General features: G+C 39.5%; 2 protein-coding genes and 2 long non-coding RNA genes across 4 annotated transcripts; 2 read left to right on the top strand and 2 right to left on the bottom strand.

The window, feature by feature from the left end:
- Positions 1 to 6,561: 6,561 nt before the first annotated feature.
- On the bottom strand, positions 6,562 to 11,177 carry LOC133209306 (uncharacterized). Its single transcript, XR_009724651.1, has 2 exons — positions 11,030 to 11,177; positions 6,562 to 7,220 (listed from the first exon to the last, which is right to left on the bottom strand). It is a non-coding gene; the product is annotated as an uncharacterized LOC133209306 (long non-coding RNA).
- On the bottom strand, positions 9,165 to 10,041 carry LOC133209305 (uncharacterized). Its single transcript, XR_009724650.1, has 2 exons — positions 9,861 to 10,041; positions 9,165 to 9,352 (listed from the first exon to the last, which is right to left on the bottom strand). It is a non-coding gene; the product is annotated as an uncharacterized LOC133209305 (long non-coding RNA).
- A 1,013-nt stretch (positions 11,178 to 12,190) lies between the features above and the next one.
- LOC133209304 (uncharacterized) lies at positions 12,191 to 19,871 on the top strand. Its single transcript, XM_061347844.1, has 2 exons — positions 12,191 to 12,229; positions 19,776 to 19,871. Exons 1-2 carry the CDS (start codon positions 12,191 to 12,193, stop codon positions 19,869 to 19,871), a joined length of 135 nt encoding a protein of 44 aa, XP_061203828.1.
- Positions 19,872 to 20,188: 317 nt separating this feature from the next.
- On the top strand, positions 20,189 to 27,200 carry PTP4A1 (protein tyrosine phosphatase 4A1). The gene is made up of 5 exons (XM_061347843.1): positions 20,189 to 20,327; positions 21,796 to 21,888; positions 22,265 to 22,395; positions 24,448 to 24,522; positions 25,750 to 27,200. The coding sequence occupies exons 1-5, from the start codon at positions 20,223 to 20,225 to the stop codon at positions 25,865 to 25,867; spliced, it is 522 nt and encodes a 173-aa protein (XP_061203827.1). The 5' UTR covers positions 20,189 to 20,222; the 3' UTR covers positions 25,868 to 27,200.
- Positions 27,201 to 27,904: the final 704 nt, after the last annotated feature.

Raw genomic sequence — 27,904 nt, 5'->3', positions numbered from 1 at the left:
GATTACTTTGTCTGGACAAAGAACAATTTGTAAATAATCTTAAAAGTCTCAATAGAAATTGAAAATTGTTGGATAAGTTTCCCCTTGCAAGGGAATTGCCCTACACATGTACTCTTTAACCTCTTTGACTTTTTTTTTTTTTTAGAGAGATGCTATTAACCTTGCAAAAATGCAGAAAAATTCAATAACCCTATAGTCAAGACAGTTCTTAGCTCAGAAAGTTCAACATAGTGTCTATCTGGTGTGCTCCTAAGACTGAACAGAACCTGTCTTCCCAATACAGCTTGCTCCTGTGCCCTCTCTGCCCCTGATACTCCCGGCTGGAAACCCTTGGCCTAAAATCATATTGCATCCTCTACTCAAAAATCTGAAAAGAGACCCAAGAAAAATATTTAAACACTTGGTCCCAGGAGTAGGTTTCAAAACCAAGGATTTAGCATCCATATGACATATATAGCACACAGCAGTATGTATGTCACTTAGAATGAAAACACAAAAATTTGATACCCTGCTGCCCAGACAATAAAAAAAACCCAAGGATAGTAACATGTCTGAAATCCATCCTTTCCAGTAATGCCGCATGTAATGCCAGACAACAGTAAGGCATTCCTGTCCACTCATGATCCACAGTCATGGATTCTTGCTTGATAGTCAGCTGGGACCAGATTTATTACTTTCTTTCTAGAATGCAACAGAATGGTTTCTGCATAACTGCCCTGAGGTTAACATCCTGTTAAGGAAAGGACTGCCTTGGGTTTAAAATATGTCTGCAATCAGAAACCTAGGGTTTTATTTTCTAGAGATTTTTCTAATTGACACACTAGCTGTATGCTGTAAATGAGGTTCCAGAAAAAATAACACATTTTAAAAAGAGGCAGAGAGGGAAACAGGAACTTATGAACCAGTCAGACAACTGTAATTCTCAGAAAAATACTGCAACAAACAGCAACAGTTTGGAGGTTTTTAAGAGATAGTCTGAAAGATTTGTAGGGAATCCCTTGAGTTAAACCAATTTAATCTCCTTCTAAACCAGACTATAGGCTTTGTAGATAGGAGAAAAGAAGAAAGGATCTCAAGTACTAACTTGCAAGGAGTTTTTTGGTACTACCATGAGACTTTATTTCAAGCAAAGAAAAATGTATTGATGAAACTAAAGTAAGACAGGTGCAGAAGCACTTGAGAAACTTTAAACATTTTTTTAAAGAAAATTTAAAATTAATAGTTCATTGTCCAAAGGGAGGGGTGATGGAGTATAAAACTACAGAAATCTTCCTTACAACTGGCACTATTCAATAATGCAAAATCAGTACATTAGATTATCACATAAAAGAATAATTTATTACAGTTGCATTTTATATTATGTTTTGGAGCATACATAGAATCATAGAATCATAGAATAGTTAGGGTTGGAAAGGACCTTAAGATCATAAGCAGATTGACAGAACTAGAATTATCGTGCTTAACAAAATTCTTTCTAGGGGCTAGCAAAAGTACAGCTGCAAGATGACTAGACAGAAATTCCTTGAAAATGAATTTGGGAGTCACTGTGGTTTGTAAGCCAGGGTGAATCAACACTGTCTTACTGTTGTGAAAATGTAAGCCATACTGGGATGCATGAACAACAGTGTTGCAGACAACACAGTGAAGTAGTGTTTCTACTCCCACTGACATGGATAGATATTAAATTGAGTACTGCATCCTGTTTCAGGCATCTAACTTCAAAGAAGGATTTCGACTAACTGGATGGAACAGGATAAGGAGCAAAATATGTACTCTGGGGCAAAAGACTAAGGGAACCAGTTTGCTTAATTTCAGAAGAAACTAAACCTATAGAACTCCAGCAATGCTTTAAGCAGATGGTCCATTAGTTGCTCTAGAAAATGACCAAAGCTGTGACCAAAGTGCTGTAAAGTATTAAATTTCTTCTATTGTCCAGAGCTGAAGCAACAGTGAAACAGTGAATGCAAATGAAGATGGATCTAGAGGGGAAAAAAAATTAAAAAAAGAAAAATTAAATGTAAACTAGGAAAAAAAGAGTATTTCAAATATTTAACTACATTTGGAAATGTATTCTCAAATATCTGTTTCAGGTCATATAAGTTAGGGAAATATTCACTGAAAACCAAGGTACCTATGCAGCAAGTCTCTGTTTTTAACCAGATGACTAATTACTACCCACAGGAAGGATAGCATCAGCAAAGTCTTCCTTACACCATTTAGTCCAGAACAACTTTGACAAAGAGCCATTAAAAGCAGTAATGCAACTTTCAATACTTAGTTTACACATTCTTAAAAAATTAGATTTCAAATTTAGAAATGAAATCAGAAGTCACCATATATTTTGTCCAATGAAATCAAGTAAAATTCATTTTGGATTATTATACCTCCCTCCCAAATTACAGGTAGATCTTTGACATTGATAATCAGCAAACACCATTTATTACAGACATCAAAATGGGTGGAAAATGGTGCCTCCTAAGGTCTGTATTTCATGTTAAAAGGCATTAAAATGTAAACTCTTTGTTGAAATACATACCTGAAATCTATTTTTTAACAAGATGTATGGTTGAAACTGTATTTTTAAATGGATGTTTAAAGACTGAGCTATTGTACCTTTTATATAAGCAGCAGAAGACAAGGTTTCAATTTGGATGAATGCCCCCAAGCAGAAGGCAGTAACCAGAATCCAGAATTCTTTTTGTGTCACACTAACTAAAGTTATGTCCATAGTTCAGCTAAGGTATATTCGCAGCACAGAGCTTCATTAATCCTACAATCTAGGGATTTGTCCCTTCTAAACTGACATTAATCTCACTGCCAGCCTTTTAGTTTTCATTCTTATTATGCTGAATTTCTTAAAATATAATTGAAATACCCTGTACCTCCTTGCTATTTTAAATCCAGCAATAAGACATAAATTACTAGTTGTTAAATTTATGTGCATTATTGTGGAAACCTTGAGACTTCTGTTTAAATAATTATCCAGAAACAAACAGACCTAACTTAAAATCCTGTTTCTTTAATCACTGTCTATCCCAGATCTACCTGGGCCACCAGTGATACCATTGCACTATGAATATAAAGCATAAATAATCAGTGAGTCAGAAACCAAAAAAGTGAGAAGGTAGACACTTAACTAACAGGTATGGCACATGTGTTCAGCAAGGATTTTTACATCTTGTCAGAGAGTAGTAGAGTAACAGAAGAGATTGAGAGGCCGTAGTCACCCACTATATACCGAAGATGCAGTACAGTCTCAGGATTAAGGGAATCTTCTGAGAGATATAGGCTCAAATCCCAGAAGGTGGAAAAGAAGATTACATTTACAGTCTTGTAGTCCTGAACAAGTGCCTTTGACCTTGCAGTATTAGGCCAATACCACAACACAGTTGTATTTGGAAAGCAGGTGAGGCCCTTCATTTATTTTGCTTTTCTTAAGAGCGCATAATGCTGTAAAAATGAAACTATGATGGTTTCTGTTCCTGAAGGTTTCTAAATGATTTTAAGGTAGGGATAACAAAAAACTGAAACAGATGTTGAAGAGGTTGTAGTATGCCAACTATTGGAACACAGCCAGGACAGGTGAGAAAAGCACCTGTCAGGAATGACACATACTGACCCATAACTTTTTGTGACAGCAAAATGGACTGGATGACTTCCTGAGGTTCTTAGCTAGCTCCATTTTATTCTGATCATCTACCCTCCAGAAGGGATCAGACCAGTTTTAATCTTAGCAAAAGCAGAAATTCCTCCCACAGGTTTAAAGACTATAAATTCACTTGAAATGTAAGAAATTTGGATTCAAATGAATAATTCGAAACATTGAGGTATGTTCTTAGGGCTTGCAAGTACTCTATATGTCATCTTAACTCATATTTTAAATACGGTATCACTATGTAACTTTGGGGTGATGAGTTAAGAGAATGTATTGAAATATTGCAGAAGAAATGTAGAAAATCATGTCCTGTGAAATACTTGATGTACTGTCAACTGACTGAATATATTTATCAATAGTCATATCTGATTGTGTTGCAATTTTATCAGTTTCCACAAGTTAAGTGGATTAAAGTCTTTTTGGTATGTAGCACACCTCAAAGTAAAATATCAGGCAGAGTATGGGCACAGACACTGTTTAGAACTAAGCCAGACACCTACATGGGTTTAGGTATTAATAGGGTATGTTTTTTCAGACGACCGATATGCTAAAGCCATTGGTAAGGAAAGTCTATGTCATTCTATATGGGCAAGACTTGGAGTATCACTTCTGGCATGGCACCCAACCTCACATAAAATCTACAGTTTCAACAGACACAAAGGCGGTCTTCCTATCACAGGTTGTTAGGGAGACTTCTAATGCAAAGATGTTTCACTTCAGTATGGTTATTGTTTTCATATGACTGTATTAAAAGTTATAGGACAGTAAACATCAGAGGTATTCAGGGTATCACAATGTAATTTTAGAATTCACCCTTTATTTTTAGATTTATTCTTGCTTGAGACAGTACCTACCATTACAGTTAAAAGGGGAAAAGTATTTTTAATATTTATAGCCACTAATTTTAAATATTAAAGTTTGACTCACTGAAAGTGTATACTTTAGCATGAATAAATACTAACACAAAGCTAAGAAGTACTACAAATAGGACTATAATTAGACAGATGTGGAAATACCAGAATTTGATATCAGACACTGTGTGCTGTTGAACAGTCATACATTTCTTGCTAATCCTATAATTTCATCAATTAAAAAAATTAGGCATTTGAATACTGAGGAGGCATATGGAATGAAGGGACACCAGATCTTTAGAAAGGACAGGCTAGGAAGACCTAAGGAGGAGGGGGAATTGCCCTTTATGTGAAAGAGCAGTTGGAGTGCATGGAGCTCTACATGCGGATACATAAGAGCGAAACAAGAGTTCAGGTATTGGAGCATCTCTCATACAAGGCCAGGCTGAGCAAACTGGGACTCTTCAGCCTGGAGAAGAGAAGGTTCTGGGGAATATCATCAATGCATATAAATACCTGAAAGAAGAGCATAAAGAAAAATGAAGACCAACTCTTTTCAGTGGTGCCCAGTGGCAGACCCAGTTTCACAAACTGAAACACAGGAGGTGCCATCTGAACATCAGTAAACACTTTTCACATTTTCTATGACATGTCCTAAATTTCCTTCTTGCAGAATAATTTTAATTGCAATTTAATGGTGTAAGCTTGAATCTAAAGACGTAACAGAACTGCAGCAGGGCTTGTGTTACCAAGCTTTGCCTTCTATCTTTCAATCTCAGAATTAAAATCAAAGGCAACAATTTTCAACAATAAAGAAATGCCACCAAATTAAAAACTGACAATGCAGCGGATCAGTTGGCAGAAGAATAGACTGAGTTATGCAAGAGGACCTATAAAGCTTTCCTGTGTCGGTAATTTGCTGATATTTTGCTGTACAACAAAAAACAACACCAAAAAAAAAAAAAAAAAAAAAACAAAGCCGCCAAATGGAAAAATCAATGAATATTCCTCCCTAGCAACTGAGAAGAAAAATCAGGAGCAGTGTGGACAGGATGATGAACAGGCAGTAACTGACTGATGGCTGCAGTAATCTGAAGGGACTCAGCAGAAATCACTGTTTAGTTCTGGCTGCAGCAGTAATACCAGGCAACAAAATGCGGTTAACATTTTAGACCAAGACCGTAAATGAATTTTCACATTCATCAAAAAAAAAAAAAAAAAAAAAAAGTAAAAGGTAATAGTTATCAGTCCTTGCAATTGTAGTACATCTTGTAATTGCCATTAAATGTCAAAGATATTATTATTAAAGTACCAGTCTAGCAGCCTTCATGTGTACCACTGTTGAAAGACATCAACAAAAAAAAATCAGAATTAGATTGCAGTTTTGTGACAGCAGCTGTATAGGATCTTTATGCTACAATTTATTACATATATGGTCATTTCAAATATGAAGAACTATAAGCACCAAAAGCTCTACCTGTAATCCCTATGGCGAGGCTCTGATTTGCTCCCCTAACCTATCTTGAGAAAATATTCCCAGGCTGTCAGCACGAAAGCTTGCTGAGATAAATGCCATGACATATCCAGAATGTCAGACCACTGGACTGTTCCAAAAAGAGTCACTGTAGAAAACCTAATTTAAATGAAATCAAAAGGCCCAACTTTCCTAATGACAGAGCTAACCTACTTTAATAGTAGTAAATGAGACGTTGTAAAAGTGTGTAACAGAAAACTTACATGCGAGCAATATTGTGCAAATTTTTTTGAAACTATTAATCTTTAGGATTACTCCTGTATTACTTAAACACCATCTATTTGAATTGTGTGTTGCCTAACTTCCAATCATGAATGTTAAACCTGATGAGTGACAATTACAACAAGAAGAGCACAACTTTTTCAGTCATAAAAAATCCTTCTTTAGCAGACCTCCAAAGTTTTAAGAGATACTGGGCAGAAAGTCCTTGACTGAGACAATTCTTCCATTGAACAGACAGAAGTAACATGAGTAATTCATTGAATTTTCCCAATAAATAACTGAAATGGGGTTTCACAATATTTGATTGTGTTTGTGAAGTATCGGGAGTAGTTCTCTATTCCCTCTAACCAGTTCCTGACCAGAGTTCCAGAGAGAAATGGAAAAGGCCTTCTCTTCCAAACCCAGCAGTTTTATGAGCTGAAAATAGAAAACAACTCATCACTAAAGCATATGGACATGATCTATCCCAAGATCATGATGCTATACCAGAAATGTTTAGCATACCACATCTCGTATATAAAGTGCCCTATTACACTAAGAGGTGAAAGGATCTGTGCTAAATCCTCATAATGAATTCTGATTATTTTTCTAAATATGCATAGCCAAAGAAACCAAACAAGTAAGAGCCCACTGTAAAATATTTCCATTTTGGTAACGTGCTGGAGCAACACACACAAATTTCCCACAATAATGAAGAGCGTACCACTCTTCAACCAGTTCATTCCACTCAGAACCACAAATACATCAAAAATATCTTCAGCACGTCTGCACAGAAATTTCCATAGCAGAGCACCCCCCCCCTCCTTGTAGCACAGAGCACGTCTGTCCCATCAGTCTTGCTAGAAGCGTTCCTTAGGTAGTATATGCCAGCAGCAGAGGGCTCAGAGGCATGCTGTAACCCTGTGAGGCCAACCCATGGAAATAGAACAGGCTTCCTGACTGCACAGTTGAGCAAAACCTGGACGTAGGAGAAAAATGAATTAATATTTAACAGTCACGAGACTTTTTAAAGGACTGATCAAAATTAAGCAGTTTGAAAACAGACTACAACTGAGAACACCCATCAAACAATAAAGAAGAAAATATGTTAGAGGGGACAATAAACGAGACCAGCCACAGAAATGAAACTGACATAGTGAAAATTGACATGAGCAACAAAGTAATTTAGAAGAATTTTATAGACAAAGAAATTATTATCACTGGAAAAATATAAAGAAGCAGATGGTTAAATTGTAAGTATTAATGAAAGTTAGAAACATTAAAAGCAGAATTTCCAGGTGAAACAAAATGTGAGAAAAAGTGCTAAGAGTAGCAGTGGTAAATTTAAAGGAGTAGGTAATAGGACACACAAAAAATGCCACACAGAGACTCAAGACAGTTGGGTTGGGTTTTTTTTTTTTATAACAGAAAATAAGGTAACTTGAGAAGGCTGTGGTCAACAGCGTGGTATTTCAATAGCTGGTATTGATGCTATTTATAAATAAAAATCTTTCTACTCACAATTTCAGGTTATATATCTAAGGATCACATAAGGATCATTTTTACTGTTACCAAAGAACTGCCCTGGGAGTTGATATTGGCTTACTTGTGCATTAAAATCCCTGGACTCTTTTGAGAATAACAGAAACATTCTTAAAAACTTCTAATTCTTGCTTGTGTTCCTGGTTCTAGGTGTTTGACTTTGCAAGTGTTTACACTAAAATTACACTTCCAAGTGAATCCGAATTACTAAAAAAAAAATCTATATTACTCCACAAAACTACACTGACATCATTGCTATTTACTATTAATCAGTCTTTGCATTACACTCCTTTGATAAAACTGAAAACATGAACATTTAGTGCTACAGCTATGTAGTTAGTTTTATGCCAATCTTGTAATCTTATCAAAGCATTAAGTCAGCTTTCTTTACAACAGCTATTTTCCCTAGAACTGTTGACTTGCATTAATTATATTCTTATACTTTTTTTTTTGTTTTAACCAGCTTAGTCACATGAGTTTTCTGTTAGACAACAGTCTAACCCAGTCATAGTTAACTCACTTAACTTATTTAAACATTGGCATGACATGGGTATAAACACAGCTTTCAGAAATTTCACCACAGAAAGCTACCATTAATATCAGCAAATCAAAAACCTAACCAACAAACCCTTAAGTAAGTTAATTCACAGAATCACAGAATGCTTTGGGTCAGAATAGACTTTAAAGGTCATCTAGTTCTAACCCCACCACCACAAGACGGCACACAGCACAAATCATACAATTCAAAACTGCATTTTTGTCCATACAACTTGTAACTCCATACTAGTAATAGACATGACACCAGTATCTATATAAAATGCCCCTGACCACATTCAGATTTAAAATAGGATTAGTCCACACAAACACACTGAAACTACAGTTAAACTACATTCAACTGATACTTTAACAAATTCAGATTCTTTTATTTCTTTCCAGTATACAACTCTTTGTGGTTTTTTGCCCTCATGATACACAAGACACACCTAAATGGGTGCAACTGACTTCTGTTGAGATGGACTAAGGAAGTTAAGTGTCTGCAAAAAACAAGCACAGTAAAAATCAGAATATTTTATTTAGTCTTTGCGTAATAGTTACATTAGTTTATACATATAGATACACACTTCAAACATAAGAGCAATATTTTAAAGCTTAACTTTCATAACTCCCATAGGAATGGCATTCTCAAACCAGAACACATGTACTAGCAAGAAATTAATACAAACCACTTCAAAGTAATGCATGGATGCTGTGTGACTGGATGCTGAAAACTACTTCTACTTCTGCCTCGAGTTAAACAATAATATATTTTTTGGAAGCACATGAAAGTTGACGAAGATGATCAGAAATTTTAAAAAATTGCTTCCTAACTACATTAGGACTCCCCTTGTTGACAAAAATGGCTGAGAGAGCATATAAAGTATATAGACTTTTACATAAAGAAAGTGACTAGGGAATCTTTTCCACTATTGTACTTCAGAGAATAAGGCAACATCAAATTACCAGAGATTATAAAACACCAGGTTTTCTAAAACAAAAGTAATCATAATGTGTATCTTACCATTATGATTTCTGAAACTGGTATTCTTTAAATTCACTGGTTTAACGCACAACTTCCTATCAAAACTTTCGAAAGATACTGGTTATAGTCGACTACGTACCGGCTAGACATTCAGGCAATGCCCAGATTTTATTTTTGACTCACACTGCTTTAAAAATATATTCAAATTCTACCCTATTATAGCCTCTTATCATAAAAGTGGTATTATGTTTCCTAATACCGCAATACTGGTGATGATCACATCTTTGCTCCTCAGACTAATAATGTTAATTACTTATGAATTCACCCCACTTCTCTTTACAAGCATTTTTTTAGTCTTTAAAGTTCTTCAGGAGCCTTTTCTCTTCCTGTTATTTTCTGCCTCCTCAACTCACATTGTTTCACCAGTTCAGTACCTGGCACCCTGTAACTATCCACTTGTCTATCTCTCCTATAAATATCTCTGTCCTATGATACATGAAATGGTGGACTACTTTATTGTAGAATACTTGTAACGCTCCATGTAACTCATCACCTCACAGTGTAAAACACAGGAACTGCATCTGAAGTACCAACTAGTAAGACATAATTAATCACAACTAGGGGGTCCAGATAGGGACTATCACAATACAAATTAATCTTAAATAGTTAAAATGACACAGGCATTCTTTTTTATTAAAAAGAAAAAAAAGTAAAAAAAAAATCATGCAGTTTTAGACTAAATGATGGTTTTAGACTAAACTTTCTGAACTAAATCCTTTTTTCGTGGAGTATACTGTTCCAAAGAAACTGCCAGTGACTCTTCTTTCCAACCTACTGTGCCACAGCACTGAAAGGATGTTGTAGCAGAAAGTAATTTGATCCTAAAATCCTGATCAGTTTAATGTGCAATGAAAAGTAAACAAAAGCTTGCATTGTTGCAGGGGAAAAAAAGCATCAAAACCCAACATTGTGGATTAAAGCAGGTAAAGAACTGTTTGATCTGTCTCAGAACTCTATCCAGAGCAAGCTGTTCAAACTTGACTGATGAGGGGAGCTGTGTTGACTTTTTTTCCTTCCCTAAAAAGCTTCCTAACACTGTAATCACCAACAAAAAAATCTCACATTATTCCAAGCTGCCATTAACCTTGGGATCATCTTATTATTTGGTAGGATTCTGTGCATATTTTCAAGAAGTCTTACATGGAGAAGTGGAAACAGCTGCAAGTTCATCAGACAAGCCCAGAGTCAGTCAGAAAATAAAAACACTCAAATGTAAATACATACAGCCCAGATGTAGTTTATAACCCAGAAAAGCTGAATGTATTATCCTAGCAGAGACATGGCTCCCAGTCAGAAATTAGCTTATGCTCACCTGAAGTCAGGTGGAATGAAAGATAATACAGACACTGAGTAACACATCTCTCGTGTAGATTACCATGAAAACCTCCTCTGTACAAGCCATGGTCTCTGCAGGTTGTACAAAATCAGACAATTTGGGCAAAACCACAAAGTGGCCATGCTTTGTACAAGCCAACACAAACTGCCGAGATTCAGAATTGAGCTATTTATTTTCTAGATGAAAAACAACTTCTGCAGACTCTTGTAATAGGTAAAGTGACAGTAAAATAACACGCAGAAGAAAGGCGTAACTAGTTAAGCGTAACTAGAACAGTATCAGCCTAACTGAAGCTAAAAATAGCCTGTTATTTCATAAAGCTAGTGCTGACCCACATTGAGGTGTTTTCCAGGCCGGCAGTATCTGGCTGGGGACTGACTCCCATGCCTCCACCAGTTACGCACGGAGCTGACACCACAGGTGTTTCCCACTGCCGGATTCACGCTGGAGACGTCCGCCTGTCAGTAAACCCCGTGTCTAAGAAGGGGCTTCTTAGGGGCGAGAGACAGAAGTCCACGTTCTTTCCCACTCCACTTCTGCCCTTCTGGGCCGATCCCCCACCTATAAAACCAGAAACCATGATTTAATTTGTCTCAAAAGCACAGAATAATTTGCGGACAAAACGCACCGAGAGCTTCCTATTAGCATCAAACTCTCAAAAGAGGTTTTGCGACAGGGGCGTTAAGGCGCTTAGGAATTAGAACGCAGAGCCGCGACTGCTTCACCACCGTCCGCTTCCGAGGCCGGAGTGCCGCAACACGCCATCCCGCTCCCCGCTCCCCCCTCACCCCGCACCATTTCCGCCTCTCAGCCCCGCCGGGCGCCCCACCCTCAGGCACCCCCCAACCCGGGAACTGGCTGTCTGCAGCCGGCGAGCCGCAGCGGCTGCGGAGCGCCCATCGACCGCCCTGTACCCAGGGCGGAGGGAACCGTCTAAAACTCGCCGTCCCACGGGAGTCGGGGGCCGTGCCGGGTGGCTCAAGGCCAAGCCGCCGGTGTGGGGACCAGCTCCCGCGCAGGGTGACTCCTAACCGGAGCCCAGAGGAGCGCCCCGCTCTGCCCGCGCACCGCCGCACCCACCCGGCCCTGCCGCCACCCGCTTCATTCACTAACCGGTTCTCGCCGGCTGCCTCCGCCTCCCGGCTGCCCCCCATCTCCGCCCAGCCTGCCTGCGCCACACCCCCCGGCACCTTCGCTCCCGCCCGCGCGCGCTGGCGGCGCCCCTAATTGGGCGACAGAAACGCTCATCGGTGACGTCCAGGAGCGAGGGTGGGTCCTGGGGCGCCTTTGCGGGAGGCGGCGCCGAGTGTCCCTGCTGGTGCAGCCGCATCCGCTCCGCGCCAGTCCGCAGAGCCGCCCGCCGCCACAGCTGTATGGTTCATCCCCGCTCTGCCGCTGAACCCCCTCCGGCAGCTCCGCGGCCTCCAGCGCCTCCGCGTCCTCCTGGTTCTGCTCCTCCTGCCCCCGGCGGTGGCGCCCGCACCCCGGCTGTATGATCAGGCTACAGTCTTCAATGAGTAACCATATTCCTGTGAGTGTCGCCCGCACGTCCGCGCCCCAGCCCGCATTCCCGGGCCCCTAGCCTCGCCGGCTGTGCGGTCCTCAGGCTGCCCGCGTGTGTCCTGCTACCGCGCCTCTCCTCCCCCTTTCCCTCTGCCTTCCCCGTTTCCTCCATCTTTCTTTGTTCTGTCGCCCGGGCCACGCCGGCTCCGGGCGGCTGCTCGCAGGGCCAGGCTGCGGCTTCTCCCGGCGGGTTACAGGAGAGCCGAAGAAGCTAGGCCCGGTGCGGGGGGGTTCGACCCTTCTGGCTCCCCTTAGCTCCTTCTCTCGCCTGACGGTGCCCGTTCCTTCTTTGCCGGGGAGAAGGAGGGGGCGACCTGTCCGCAGCTCCCGAGCGGTCCGGCCTGGGCACAAAGCCGCTTTGTGATCCTGGCTGCTGCCGGCCCCTCCCGCCGGCCCGGCATTCTCCCCCGCCGGTGTCTGTCTGGCGGCGTATGCCGGGCCGGGCCGGGTTGGGAGTGCGGGCGGCCGCCGGGAAGGGCAGCGCCCTTGCGGCCGGGGCCCCAGCACCCCCGGACGCCGTCAGGCCGGCAGTGGCGGGAGCCGGGAGCCCCCTGCCGGGGGGAGGCCGGGGCCGGGCGGCGGCTCCGGGGGACAAGATGGCTCCGTGTCGGGAGCCTGATCGAAGCGTGATGCGAACCCGTGACCGCCGCAACTGGGGCGACGGCCCGGCCCTTGGGGCGGTGTCACGGCTGGGACAGCAGCTCCTCACTGGGGAGAGACGGGCAGGTCGGGAGCCTGGCGCCCCAAGGCTGACGCGACGCTGGGGGCGTCCGGAGCCTGGGTCTTAGCGGGCAAGCCCCGGCTTGCCCGTGGCTGCCCGCCAGCCCAGTGGTGCGGTGGGGAGCGTGGCCGGGCCATGCCGCTGGCGGCTGGTTGCTGGGGCGGCCGGTGCTCGCTCCCCGCCGTGGCCCCACGTGTGCGGCCGCCGCCGGGGTGGGGGCGCCGAGCTGCTGCTTTGTCTCCGGCGTCCTCGGGTGGACGTGAATCCTTTCCGAAATGAGTTTTACGCAGCAGAGGTGGGGTATGCACGAACTCCCGTATGCAGCTGGCCTTGTTCAGGCCGGGCTTTGAGATGGCTCTTCGGCCGGATGAAAAGTCCGCAGAGGAGTCACTTGAGTACACGTTGAAGTCGATGTTTCTGCAACAGTGTGCCATTATCCCTCAGAAGCTCATAAACGCGGTCAAATTTTGACCGAAGCTGCTTTTAAGATCTTACCGTCTGGCTTTTCGAGGAAGGCATTTTCTTCCGGAGGTGGATCACGGTTTCAGCATCTTAAGTTTTTGCTTTCCTCATCTGCTTGCCAACTCCCTGTTCTCCCTTCCCCCTCCCAGGTAGTCTCGGTGCCAGTTGCTGCCTAGCATCTGTGACCGCAGCACACAAACAATGCAAGGCTTGCTGGTGGTAGTAAATCCTTCAAAAGTGGGGAAGCAAGCAAGACAAAGCGTTATGAGAATCAAGTAATCTACAGTAATAGAAACAGGATTAGTGATGGTTATGTGCAGATCTTGGTTGTGGTCTCGTAACCATCCATGCACATAGCAAATGTTACGAACTGACAAATGCACAGTCTCTAGCGTGAGGGTCCTGCAATTCTAATGTTTCTTAATACTGCTGTAGACAACTTTCCAATATGTCTCCTGCACAGGAGAAGTTTAGATTGGGTATAAGGAGGAAATTCTTTCCTGTTAGGGTGGTGAGGCACTGGAATAGGTTGCCCAGGGAGGTTGTGAATGCTCCATCCCTGGCAGTGTTCAAAGCCAGGCTGGCCGAGGCCTTGGGTGACATGGTTTAGTGTGAGGTGTCCCTGCCCATGGCAGGGGGGTTGGAACTTGATGATCTTAAGGTCCCTTCCAGCCCTAACTATTCTATGATTCTATCTACAGAGTCTTTCCCAAGCAGTCAGTGACTCAGATGTATGAACCCTGTCTCCTTGTAATCTTGTAAAACTGTGAAATCAAAAACCATGAAGGTGACACTTAAATGTCAGTTCTTACTATTCCATTGATGAAACAACAAAGTGTTTTGAAATTGTTGTACAGAAACAGAGTTGTTTTTGGGGAAATATAAAAGAAGCAGCACAACATTACACAGCCATGGCAGGAATTAAGATGGTGAGAAAGAAAAATGGGTGACAGAGCAGGAGCCAAAGAAGGATGTCATTGTCCTATTGAAACTAAATGTGTCAGTAAGACAGTAAATAAATAGAATTTAGCCTTATCTAATAACTTCTATCTTGTGCAGCCTTCCTGTTCTGACAGACTACATGCCACGTAAGAGTGCTGGATCTGTCCCAGTGTGTGGGCTGACTATAAGTGATCACTTGTTCCCTTAAAGATTAACCAGAGCACCCAGATCAGAGTATTACTGAATTCTGAATAATCTAGATAGCAGATAGTAACTTTATTTAAAAAAAAAACCCAACAAAACAGCTAAATTCACTCTCTTAGGTCAATACAAGAGGTACTTCTGTGTTAAATCTGTAACTCCTTACAGTTTTCTTCACAGATTAAACTTCTTGTTTGGCACTCTTACCCTTATTAGACGCAGTAAAATAGAGCAATAACTGTCTTTGCATGTATAAGCTAAATTTCTCATGTTACTGCTTTAAACATAATGGAGTAATTCTTGACTAGGATGGCAGGGTTTATGTCACTTGCTATTGAAGTGACAGCGTTAAGTCATTTTGAGATTCTCCTTTCAGAAACTCAAGGCTGCACTAGACAAGTGCATGGTTTCTGTGATTTATTATTTTTTCCCAATATCTGCTGAAGCTTCTTTGTGGGATTTTTTTTGTTGGTTAGTTGGGGAGGGTGGAGGTTGGTCATTTTGGTTTTTTTTTCCGTGGTCCAAGAAGAACTAGAAACACAACCACATGGCCTTAGTTTTTATCATCTCTGGAAGCTATATTGACTTGTTAGATAGGAAGCTTTGAGATAATTTTTTCTTCCCCCTAAACTGCATTCTTGAATCACAAGAAACATCCTTCCTTCACAGAGCATGTTGCAACAAATTTGTGATAAAACCTTTGGAATCTCCCCTCTGTGATAACTAGTGTATTAATATGTATTTTCTTAGGCCATCGGTCACTTTCTCTGGTCCAAAATGGTTAGTGTTATCACCATGGGTATCCTAATACAGGGATTTGTGTGCCCAGTAGATAGGACACCCATCATGTAAACAGTACCTAATGATGTGCCTCTACTTTGTGTAATGATTTTGCAGTTTGTACCCCTTACCCTCCCACTTCTTGTCTGCTTTAGCAGTTGTTACTTAGGCCTTGGGTAATAAGGGAAAGGGGTGTTTGTCCCTCAGTCTTTCAGTAACTTTTTGTCACGTAGGAAGTTAGAACAATGAACTTACTTGCAGGTGTTCTTAAACTATAATGAAATGTAGTTCTAGTTTTCTAGTTCTGATCCTGTTGTTTCAGTAGTTGAGCAAGTGATAGGTCTGTGACTGCAGAGAATGTGGTAGCACATGGTTGGTTCTGGATATGTTTCTGGTCTATGAACAGGTGGACTGAGCAACTGTGAACCATCTTGCACATCTTCTGAAGGTAGAGTGAAGTGTTCCGTAACTGTAAACAAGCACTTTTGTTTGCATGCTTCTCAAGATGCTGCCTAGTTGTGAACAAGTCAACAGCATAGGATAACTTTATACCTCTCTGCTTTCCACCTGTCAGTAAAAGTCTAGTAAGTTACTTGTTACTTTCATAAGCAGTTTTTGCCAGACACAAGTGATTGTTTCAAACCCAGAATTAACATGCAACTGAATCTACTTGTCAATGGGGACAGATACTTTAGCTTCCAGCCCTAAAGAAATACATGAATTAAAGCTTTTCTTTTCAAGATTAATTCCTCTTGCTTGAATTCTCTTAACTTTTCCTAGCATAAACGATGGTAGATGGTACAATCATAATTAACATTACTTTATCCCATATTGGACAGGATACCTTCTCTTAGTAGGTGGTCCTGCTGTTTTAACCTTAGTTTTGTTTTCCAAGTTTATTTTGATGGGTCTAACAGCCTAAATGTTTGGCTTTCAGTTACTGGTAGGAACAGCTGCTTAATTTCCAAATCCCTGATGTGTTAATTTTCCTCAAGGAAAACTCATGTAAACTGAAAGGAATATGCTGGAATATCCAGCTTGATGGTACAAACAATGAGTTGCTGTTAAGTGTACAATACTCTGCACTTGAGTTTCACTTCTGCAGCCTTAAGCTTACATACACCATCTTGACTTTTTTGATAGCTTACCTACCAACTAGTTAACTGTCTCAGACAATAAAGTAATTTAAAAGTGTATTTCCAAGCTTCTCAAAAGTTTGCTTCTGTAATTTGAGTTTTCTCTAAGCCTGAAGTGGTCTTAATTACTACAACACTCTTTATAGCTGATTTCTTATCCTCCAACAAGTCTTTTTGCTAAAGGGTGAAGCATACTACTCTGGCTTAGTGCCATAACACAAACAGTATGCCAGGGTACTACTTGTCTTTAATTTTCATTTGACTCCCAGAACAGAACTAAACTTGGTTAGCAACGCTGTCTTAAGTGTGCAGTGTGTCCCTGGCCAGAGAAGTTGGTCTGCATGTGGAGCTTTCTGGCTAGGAATGGTGAGAAGTGGTGGCATTCACATCAAAGGAAAATGTGAGCTTTGCTCCTTTGTACTGGGGCAGCAGTAGTTGCTAAGGCAAACAGTGAAAACTCAAGCTTAATATTGTGTAATATACTTGCTTCAACTTCGTGTAAGAATTTGAACTTTGCACCCAGTTTCTAGATACGATTAACAATCTGCATTTAAAAAGTAGGTTTTATTACTTGACTAATGCTTTGCTGCCTGTCTTCCTCTTTACCCCTGTGATCAGTTTGTTTGGTATCGCACTGAGTACTAATTGTATACTAATGGCAGCATGCCTACCAGGCTGGATGAACCCTGATTACATCTTGCTTCCTACTTTCCTTAGTGTGGGGTCATATTTACTGTTTACAATTACTCTACATTCTTTCTTCCCTAAAAATCTCTATCTTGCAGATTGAAAGGTCTTTTATTTACCCTAGTGACCTCATTCTATCTCCTTGAGTTCACTTGCATGCTTTTCTATTTCTGTTTCTGACAACCTTCACTCTGTCAGGGAGAAAAACTGTCTATGGCTCCTCTTAGCAGTCTTAGAAGAGATAAACATGAGATCTGCCCGAGCATTTGAAAAGCAGCACAAGACCTTGTGCAGCACTATCTGCTTAAAGCTGTTCCTGTTCTTTTTTGCTGTTCTGCTTCTTAAACTAATTTGAAGTGATTTTAAATAAGCTAACTTTTGGTCTTTTTTTTTTTAGTTACTATTTTAGGTGTTCCTTAGGTCTGCTCCTAGGAGTCTTTTTAATATACACCTACCTTCTGTTAGGGCATGGCTGTGTCAGATCATGATTCTTGGAGGTCTGAGTCTGAATTATCATGATTCCTGTTACTCTGTTGGCCTTTGACTTCAGAGGGTCTTCCTTATTCCTTTCATGCCTTTTATATTTAGAGTTCTCACTGTTCCTCAAGCTATCACAAATAAAACCTTCATTCTACAGCCCGTACAGAAATACGTATGGTAATTATCTGGGGTGGCTGCCTAGTGCATATGAAATTGTCTTATTAGTTTCCTGTATTTGTTAGCAGGTTTTCTTTCTTTGGGGTGTTGTTTTTTGTTTGTCTTGTCTTGTTTTCTGTGGTTTTGCTAGTGGGGTTTGTTTGTTTTCTTGTTGTTTTCTTGTTTGTTTTTTTTTTTTTTTTATAAATTTATTTATTGAAGCCTTAAAACTTCTTACAGGGAAGCTGTCTAAAAACATGAAAAGGATGCCTGAATGTGTTTGGTCTGCATTTTTTTAGAGGTCTTTTGCAACATTGTGCAATGCTGCTCTACTTATCTGTTACAATCCAATCTCCTAATGATTCTGATCTTTTCTGTTACTACTACTCTGTTACTGAGCTTCCTCTTCTCTGAACTTATGAATGGGGCAAAACTATGTCTACAACATAAAACACTGCTGCAATTCTTTAAATTATAGTTGTCTTTAAGAACTCTTATACTGCCAAGGTACCTAGATGGCCTTTAAAAGGTCCCTTTCAACAACTATTCTGTGATTCTGTACCTCTTAGAAAACTCAACAGTTATTAAACTATTGGTCTGTTGTGGCTTCTACTTAACAATAGTTTTTGTTAGATAGAGTCACTGTAGTCTTATAGTATATGGTTTAATGCCTGTAGTGGAATCTTGGACTAACTTCAAATCCTAGATGGCAGTTAATGACCATGATTTATTTGCATGTCACTTTTTCTTCCTGCCCTTTGGGGAAGTGAATGAAGATACTGGTTATTACCAGCACTTACTGTATAGTTGTCTTAATTTGCTTTCTTATGATTGGAAAGCTTTTCAACACAGGCTGCTGCTTTCATAATCTTTTGAATGGGAGGGTTGGAGTGTAGAACACTGAAATAATGACTCTTATTTTCTCATGCATGCTTGCACTGATTATATATGTGGATGGATGCACAGAGCTCGCTTGTAGTTAAAAAGAGAAATCCGAACGCTGCTGCAGTGAAGTTACGGCTTCTGTTTGCTAGATACTAGATTCATGAAGGCAAAGAACTGATATTACGTAGTTTTAGCTAGACTATGACCACTATCTTGGAATATTAATAAAGTCATAGTGTAAAAAGGCAGTTAAAGGCAGATGAAGGTTGCCTTGAGTCTTCAGCCTCTAGTGTGTGACATGTTCCTTAGTCAGAAATCTGTGTGACCTGAAAGTCTCAAAAAATGTTCAGAAGATCAGTTTTTTTGTTAGCCGACAAAAACCTTGCATCTGCTTCCACAGCTTCCCATTTGAGACAGTTGGATTTAGGTGAATTTTTAAATTTTTTTTTAACTGGCTATTCTGTATGTTAATTAATGATGTTTATATGCAAAGTAAGTCTTTTGCCTTTAAGAGAAGTGACTTTACATCTATGTAGAGACTTGTAGGGTTTCTTTAACACTAGAAATTGCTTGATACTCAGCTTGAGTATCAAACAAGGAATCTCATCCTTGCCTTCATGGGGCTGCTTAAGGTCAGTATAACTTTAGTACATGTTGTATGTCTCCCAGTTCAGAATGTAAAATACACTTGTATGGGTATCCTGGAAAAGCTATACTTTATATAAATACAAGGTTTCTTGAAACTTGGTGTCTTCTTGCTATGTTTATCACATTTGAATTGGTATTTTAATACATTTCCATTTCTGGTGTTGAAAAAACCCTATGTGCGAACTTTGTATTAGTTAAATGCATTTATTTTCAAGTAATGCTTGCTAAGAAAGGTTAACAGGATTCTTGTGTGAACCTGATTCTTGGATTAAAAAACAAAACTTGTGAAACTGCTTAGTTGCCCTGATTTTAATTTTTAATTTTATAATGCTTAGTGTCTTCAAAACCTCACTTCACCTATGCTCATTATGCTTCTTTTTTTGTTTTGTTTTGTTTTTTTACCCTTCTCTTTACAGCAGTTCTGTGGTGTTCTTGGTCACACATTTATGGAGTTTCTGAAGGGCAGTGGAGACTACTGCCAGGCACAGCACGACCTCTATGCAGACAAGTGAACTGTAGAAATTCATTACTACTCCACCAAGAAGCCCCCCTAAGAGTGGTTGACCAGGATAAGTAGTATTGAATTGAAATTGGCAGAGCATTTAACAACAGAATTCAGACCTGGATGGGGTAAACCTCAGTGCACTGCCTTTCTTTTGCCTCAGTATTACTGGATTGAAGAGTTGCTGCTTCTTGTTAGGAGGTTCATTTCATTTCCCATTGCTCCCAACTTCATACGTCCAAGCACTGAGAATTTCACGTGGAGTATAGTGAAGTAGACTTCCGTTTCTCTACATCACTTCTGTATTAGAATTTTTTTTTGAATCCTTTCATAATCTTGTTGCATGTTTATCTAAATCAATATGGCCCGAATGAACCGCCCAGCTCCTGTGGAAATCACCTACAAGAACATGAGATTCCTAATCACACACAATCCAACCAATGCAACCTTAAACAAATTTATAGAGGTAAGGCCAGAACAAAGTTCTTATTGGTGTATTTTTTTTAATGTCTGAACAGCATGCTGTGTTGACAGTTTTCCTCCTTTACTAGTTGATAACAGATGTGGAAGCCATATGAAGAGGTATGACACTATTTGTGTACTGACCTTTTTCAAATACTGATCCAAAGAGCTACAGATAAATCTGCTCAAAAAAACATACTTCTGAAAGTGAAGCAAAGAAATAATTATACCATATAATATGTTGTACATTGGTTAGATCTGAAAACAGGAATTATCTGGCAGAGTTATGTGTAGAATGATACAAAAGTAGGCTAGTGATAAGAATTCACTTTTAGATTAATTTAACGTAACATTTCTCTGCACCTATTGCGTAGTGATTAAAGAGAATAATTAACTATGCATTGTGGATCAGAAGCTTAGGAACAAATAACAGGAGGGCAATATGCTTTCATGACTCTAATATAGCTTAAGGGAATCCTCTGAGAGTCATAGTGAAATTTGTGGTGGTAGGCTTGCTCTTCATCCTGAGCTGCTGAAGCTGTTGTAAGTATTTTGGCACATGCTGCAGTTGTTACTGACTAAAGCTAGGTTGCTTGGCATAAATTTCTAGTATCTGAGTAGATCATCTGAACCTTGAATCTATCATGTTGGAGCTGTGAACTGCACAGTTAAAGTGGATGCATATATTCTAACAACAGGTTTCTCCAGAGTTACCTCCTGGTAAGGTCTGAGCTTGTAATGCAGTCTCTTGTCCAGTGTGGGATAATTTACAAGAAACAGTGAGATAACTTTTGCTTGCCTTTATACTCTCACTACTAAGTCAAAGATGCTTAGGCTACATTTCAGTCATTTCAGTGACAGCTACAGTGACAATGATGGGTTGCTGCAAGGAAAATGAAGACTGATCACTTTTTTTTTCATTATTATTATTGAGGGTAATAGCAAAATGAAAAGCAAAATTTTGTTATTCTTTAGTTACAGTAATTCAGGAACTGGAACATTGTATTGTCCTGTGCTCTTAACAGTAGGAGGTTTTGTAAGCCTGTTCTAAATAGAAGGAGAGAAGGGGAAGATCTAATCCTCATATCAAAATGCTTTTTGTGAAGTATATAGCTTTGCAAACCAGGAAACATCCTGTTCCTTTAAAAGGAATTATCTTTTTGGAGATAGACTACTTATTTCATCAGTATTTGTTTGGATATGATTTTAAAAGAAAAAAGTCTGATCAAATGTAACAAACCTTAATCTTCAGATCTGTTTGCAGCAACAGGTTAAAGGTCTCTGGCATTAGCACACAGGTTTTTAGTTACTTCAGCTGTCTGTATTCCACACAGGGTGGCAAGAATGCCTCTGAGTTTACTTACGGAATATTTTCAAGCGTTGTTAAGCTAACCAACAGAAAATTCAGTCAAGTCAGTTTTCTCTTAAAGCTTGTTGTTTGTTTTGTTTTGATTTAATTTATAATTCCCTAGGAACTTAAGAAATACGGTGTTACCACAGTGGTAAGAGTGTGTGAAGCTACTTACGACACTGCTCCGGTGGAAAAAGAAGGCATTCAGGTTTTGGTAAGTAGTGTAGGAGCAGAGTTTAAAACCAACCCACTCCCTCACCCCACCTCAAAAAGCAATTTCGGTTGACACCACATTATTAGCTCTACAAATGTATTCCAGCAGCTGATGGAGGCAACAGCAGTACAGATGTTTTCTCTTTCTCAGGAAAAAACAGCCAGGCTTGAGCAAAATAATTGGCTCAATGAAAATTGATTGAAAGGACTATATTGCTAATATTGCTATAGTTATACTGCTAGAAAATGTAAGCTAGAGTGGTTCCCTTAGCTGTTAGCTCTTTTTTCCATTGTTCCCTGCACACTGCATATGCACACAGCATACAGCATAAAGAGTTCTATGCTTATGTATTTATATATGTCATCCTGTATTCTAGGATTGGCCCTTTGATGACGGTGCTCCACCATCTAACCAGATTGTTGATGATTGGCTAAACCTCCTTAAAGTTAAATTTCGTGAAGAACCTGGTTGTTGTATTGCTGTACACTGTGTTGCTGGTCTTGGAAGGTGGGTAAAGTTTTAAACTGTTGAATTGCCATGCCTGGTCAGACTTGTTAAGATCAAGTACAGAAGTTTACTTGAGGTGAATGTAAAATAGTCACATACCACGTACTGGAATGGTGTCACAGTTAAAAGTCATTCAGATGGCAAGGAAATGGTTGCAAGTACATATTAGACTTAAAGGATTTTCATTAATAGGTGATGCTATTATCACAGCTCTTTCACAAAAACTACTGGGTGAAATAAGTATAGTCTTGTACCAAGCATACTGATGACTGTCCTATATTATGTCTTGCTAAGTTGTCTTCATTCTAATGGAGGTGGTTTTTTACCAAGTTTTTTCTTCATCCCCATTTCAGCAGTATTATCAGCCTCCTTGTACTGAGGGTATTGTAACCACTAGCCACAAAAAAAGAGGGGTGTTCTTGCACATCGTGACAAACTTTCATCTACTACCTCTTTGGGGGATGAAAAGCGTTTTCCAAAGTCCCAAAGCTTTGTTTCAATTTCAGTCTCAGTTGTGAGAACATAATGGTTTTGCTGCTATTGTTCTAGACTACCTGGAACTAGATGTGTTAAAAAAACAGTAGCCATATTCTAGCCATGGATTTCAGCATATCCAGTATAAAATGTAGGTTTCTGGTCTTGCTGTCCATAAGCCTGACTTATCCACTGTTTGTGTTATGGCTTCACATTAACAAATTTGACTGTAGTGGTGAATGCTACCAAAAGAAGTCCCTTCAGCTGCTTAAAATGTTATCTGCTGGGCTTTCCTCAAAATTAGGCAGTTAATGGGTTGCAGATCCTAGTTTTTTTATCATGTTGGATTTTTGTTTGTGGGTTGTTTTGTTTTGTTTGGGGGGTTTGTTACTTCATTTGGGGGTTTTTTGTTTGGTTTTGGCTTTTTGGTTTCTGTTTTGTTGTTTTGTTTTTTTTTTTTAATCCTTGAACATATGAGACTCCTTAAGCTTGCTATGAGGTGCACAAGTCTATTGTTAGTCTGTGGCATGAGGGTTTGTCGTGAGGGTTTTTTGGGGGGTTTTGTGGTTCTTTTTAAGCCATAAATTGCAAATGTATTTGAGTTTGATTCGTGTCAAGCTTTCCTGACTGAAAACTGTGTTCTGTCAGAAGAATAATACTGTGGCAAACAAGGCAGTCCTTGGGGGTGTGCAGCACCCTGTGGATTGCATCTGTTCCTAAAACTTGTAACGAGTTCTAGGACTTGTCGGTCCTTGTTGCTTCCAAGGAGGCTTGTTTATGGGAATAGAAGCCCATATGCAACTCTTGCTCACTATCAATTGGTTTTGAAACAAACGGGCAAATATTACTTGCATTTTATTCCTGCCGTTCTCTCCTATACCTTAAAGTAGATGAACAAAGCTCGGGTTAATTTAAACCCCATTTTTACATGAGGATGGGTAGCTCAAATGGATGGTATAATGGCTAAGTTAATGTAAAAAATCAATCGGGTGGACTGCGTTGATGAAGCCCGCTACAGGCAGGTAGGAGCAGCCTCAGTCTTGCAGGCCCTCGTTCTCATGGGAGAACCTCATAGCAGCCTTCCAGTATCTGAAGGGGGCCTACAGGGATGCCAGAGAGGTACTCTTTATCAGAGACTGTAGCAATAGGACAAGGGGTAATGGGTTTAAATTTCAGCAGAAGTTCAGGTTAGATATAATGAAGAAGTTCTTTATTGTGAGGATGCTGAGGCACTGGAAAAGGTTGCCAAAGAAGTGGAAAATGCTCCATCCCTGGCAGTGTTCAAGGCCAGGTTGGTCAGAGCTTTGGGCGATGTGGTCTAGTGTGAAGTGTCGCTGCCCATGGCAGGGGGTTTGGAACTAGATGATCTTAAGGTCCTTTCAGCCCCTAACCATTCTATGAAAATCAGCTTCTGCGTGTCTTTTTTGCTTCCTCATGGGAGAAATATCAGATACACAGAAGGACAGAAAAGAGAACTGGGGGAAGTTAACTCTTTTCTAAATATGTATTGGCAAATGGTAAACTGATGTTGGGTTTGGTTTTGTTTTTTGTTTGGTTTTGTTTGTTTTTTTTAACCAGAGCTCCAGTCTTAGTTGCCCTTGCACTGATAGAATGTGGAATGAAATATGAAGATGCAGTGCAATTCATAAGACAGTAAGTATGAAGCTAATATCTAGCTGTTTCCAAGATTTAACATATTGATGTATCCTTGGGCACTAAACCAAAGCAAATTCTGAATACTGTTCTTGTCTTACACTCTCAAAATATTTAGTACGTGTGAACATTTTAACACACATGATGAATACAGGCAGCGTTGTAGGACTTTGCTTGTGTGGTGGGTTTTTTTTCTTGTTCCTGTGGAAACCAGAGTCAGGAAGCAATCATTTGTGCAAGATTTTTTTTTTAATCTAAATAAAACCTTTAACAACTAACCTTCAGTTAGATCTGCAGGGTTATCTTTGTGTATATGAGAGTCAGAATACCTTTGAAATTTAGGTTCTGTCCCATAGCTAGAGCCAACAGTCATTCATGTTTGTGGATCCTTTCTTCTGTATTATATCAAAGTGTGCTAAACAGTTCTTCCTAGTGTGGTATTGTTTATTTGGGGGCGGGGGGGTGTTCTGCTATTCTACTGCAGAAAAATATTTCCTTGGGTTTTTTTAATAAACACATGTATGTTGGATGAGAAAAGTTGTAGTCTCAGTGCCTTAAGTTTGCATATATTTAATTAACTATATTTATAAGAAGCTGCAGATCATATAAACCATACCAGAATACTTTTTGCATAATTGCCAAGCCTTCAAAGAATTAAATTTCGTATGTATGTCTTAGTAGGCTGATGTATATAAAGTGAGAAATAAGCCCAGTACATATTCCAAACGCTCAACAAATATGTACTCTTTTTTCACATAATTTGGTTTGCAGAAACCAAGAAAGCTCAATTTCTGTTAACCTTTTATTATGGGGAATTACAGTGTTCATAATATATACTTTAATACTGCAGTAATCTCCATAATTATTTGAAGAGATTGCGTAACTTCAACCTCAAGACCACCATATCATGTCTGCTTTCTAGCTTCCTTTTGAAGTTCCTTCTAAGGATATTAATATAAGATCACTGGCTTGTGCATATCGGAGGCTAACACACTGTCTAAAATGCTGAGTACTCCTTTTAGCATGCAGTTCAGTGAGGCATTTGTGAAAGGAAGCTACCACCCTCTTTTCTGGCACTTCTAATTATCCGTATTTTGGTTACAGTCTTGACTTAATGGTGGGGTTTTTTTTAAGGGACCTAAAAATATTTTATCTCTGGTTGGTGGTATTATTTCACTGGGCAGTAGATTAATGTTCTGTTTACAATATTTTTTTCCCTTCCTCTAGGAAGCGGCGTGGAGCTTTTAACAGCAAGCAACTTCTGTACTTGGAGAAATACCGCCCCAAGATGCGTCTGCGCTTTAAAGACTCCAATGGTCACCGAAATAATTGTTGTATTCAGTAAAGCTCAACAGCCTATAGTACTTCTTTGGGAATAAAGGATGGAAACTAAAATTAAGCAGACTGCATGCCAAAGACATCAGTCTGATACTTGTTTTTTAGTAGCAAAGGAAGCTTCCTTAGGAGTATTTAATAGGCTGAAGGCTTAGTAGAAATGCAACTTCTGTGTTTAGATAAATATCCATCTGTTTGGAGACCCAGTAAATGTTTTTGCTGTACCCTGTTTCTGAGCTGTCTCCTTGTTCATTAACTACCGGTCCAAATAACCTTTAATCATGCCATTGAGTCATTACCACATAGTTTCAACTACTAAAAATTGGGGTACTAAAAGAAATCAATTTGTAGAGAGATTAGGTGCCAAAATACCCAGCATATCAGCTGTATGTTTTTCCTTATAAATGAGCATAGTTCTGATGATGTGAGAACTACCAGCTTACCCTGGACCCTTATTACCTTTTTTTTTTTCTACAGTCATTTCAATATTTAAGAATATGGCCTCTAAGGTAGTCTTGCCTGCTCACTGTATGTATTGTCTCCCACAATCGCACTAGAATTACCAGGATTTGCACAGTCTTGTCTTTTTAATACTATGAATTACAGTGACTTTTTACCCCAGCATCTGTACTTTTCTGTTACCTGAACCTCTCCATTTTACAAATCATTACTCTCTGGTTACTCATGTAGAAAATCTTTTAAATTGTACAGAAGCACACAAGTCTTTAATGTCTCCAGACAAAAAGCCTTACAGTAAAATTAATGTTGGCACTTCATGTGCAGCTTAACAGAGGGCCTGAAAATGTTGGGAGGGGCTATTTAATATTTCTAGTAAAATGTTGCCTTTGTCTCGTGCAGGAAGTATAGAATATGCCCTTTACTTTAGTAAATATTTTTTTAAAATGTAGAAATGCTTTGTTATTGTAGCTAAAAAATCTTAATCTGAAAATTTCTGAAAAATCTTGTAGTTTCTTTTACTGTACCTATTGGAAGTTGTTTACCAACTATTGCGTTGTTGAAAGTGTATTTTCTTTCTTTTTTTTCTTTTTTCTTTTGTTTTTTTCTCATTGAGTTTCTGCTATGAATTGGGCAGACCTCTGTAATATTTTGTATGCCTTTCAAGTTGCGTAACTTAATATTTGGATACTTGATAATTTGTTTTATTATGTAATTGATAAAATGGTGATGTGTATTAATGTTAGTTCAACCATATATTTATACTGTCTTGGGAATGTGTGGTTATAGTTCTGTGGGAGAAATAATTTTGCCAGTGTTCACCAGCTTGTAAAACCTAGTGCGAGAGCTTAAACATCTAAATAAATACTGAAATGCACTTAAAAAGTCTGTTGAAACGCTCATGACTTTCACTTTTTGGTGTGCTTTGTCTGCAATCTTGAGGTGCCTAAGTTCAGAATTATCCAGGCATCTGTTTTCTTTTAAATCTGGCCCTGAAAGTCCCCTTTGCTGTAATGTTTGCTGATTGTTTTACTCATAAATAAATGTGGACAAAAATTAATAGTAGAAAGTACAATATTTATTTATGTAGCTTGTTTTTTAAATTCCCCACTATTAAAATAGTTGCTTACTGTTCTTGAAACTCTCTTTGCAGTAAATGCAGAAGCATACGCACATCTGAAAAGCTTGGAGAACAATTTTATCAGTAGTCTTAGAAGGTAATTACAAAATAGTATGATACAATGCTTCATTTTCAAGACTGAAGCTATATCCAGACAGGAGATAGCCTAAGAATTATGTGAGCTAAGAGCTGTGTTTGAGTTTACAGTGGTGACCAAACTTCCTGATGAGAACTGGAAAATGTTCTTACTAACCAGCTGAGGTGGTGATCATAAGCTCAGGCCAAAATTAACCTATGGTTAAATATATGTTGTCTTCTTAAGCAGTGAGGTGGGATGCTATGTGCAACATCTTCCTGAATGAGATTTGATGAAAGGTACAGTCTCATTATACTTTGAAATTCTGTATGATTTAAAATGCCTGATAATGAATATAACTTAGCTTAGTCCACAAAGCAGCAAAACTTTTAAAT

Source organism: Neopsephotus bourkii, unplaced genomic scaffold, assembly GCF_033783945.1.
Source record: "Neopsephotus bourkii isolate Nb327-2 ecotype Australia unplaced genomic scaffold, CSIRO-AGI_Nbou_v1 NB_330, whole genome shotgun sequence".
Taxonomy (NCBI): Eukaryota; Metazoa; Chordata; class Aves; order Psittaciformes; family Psittacidae; genus Neopsephotus; species Neopsephotus bourkii.
The sequence above is the reverse complement of the archived record's forward strand: the minus strand, read 5'-3'. Positions and strand labels throughout refer to the sequence as shown.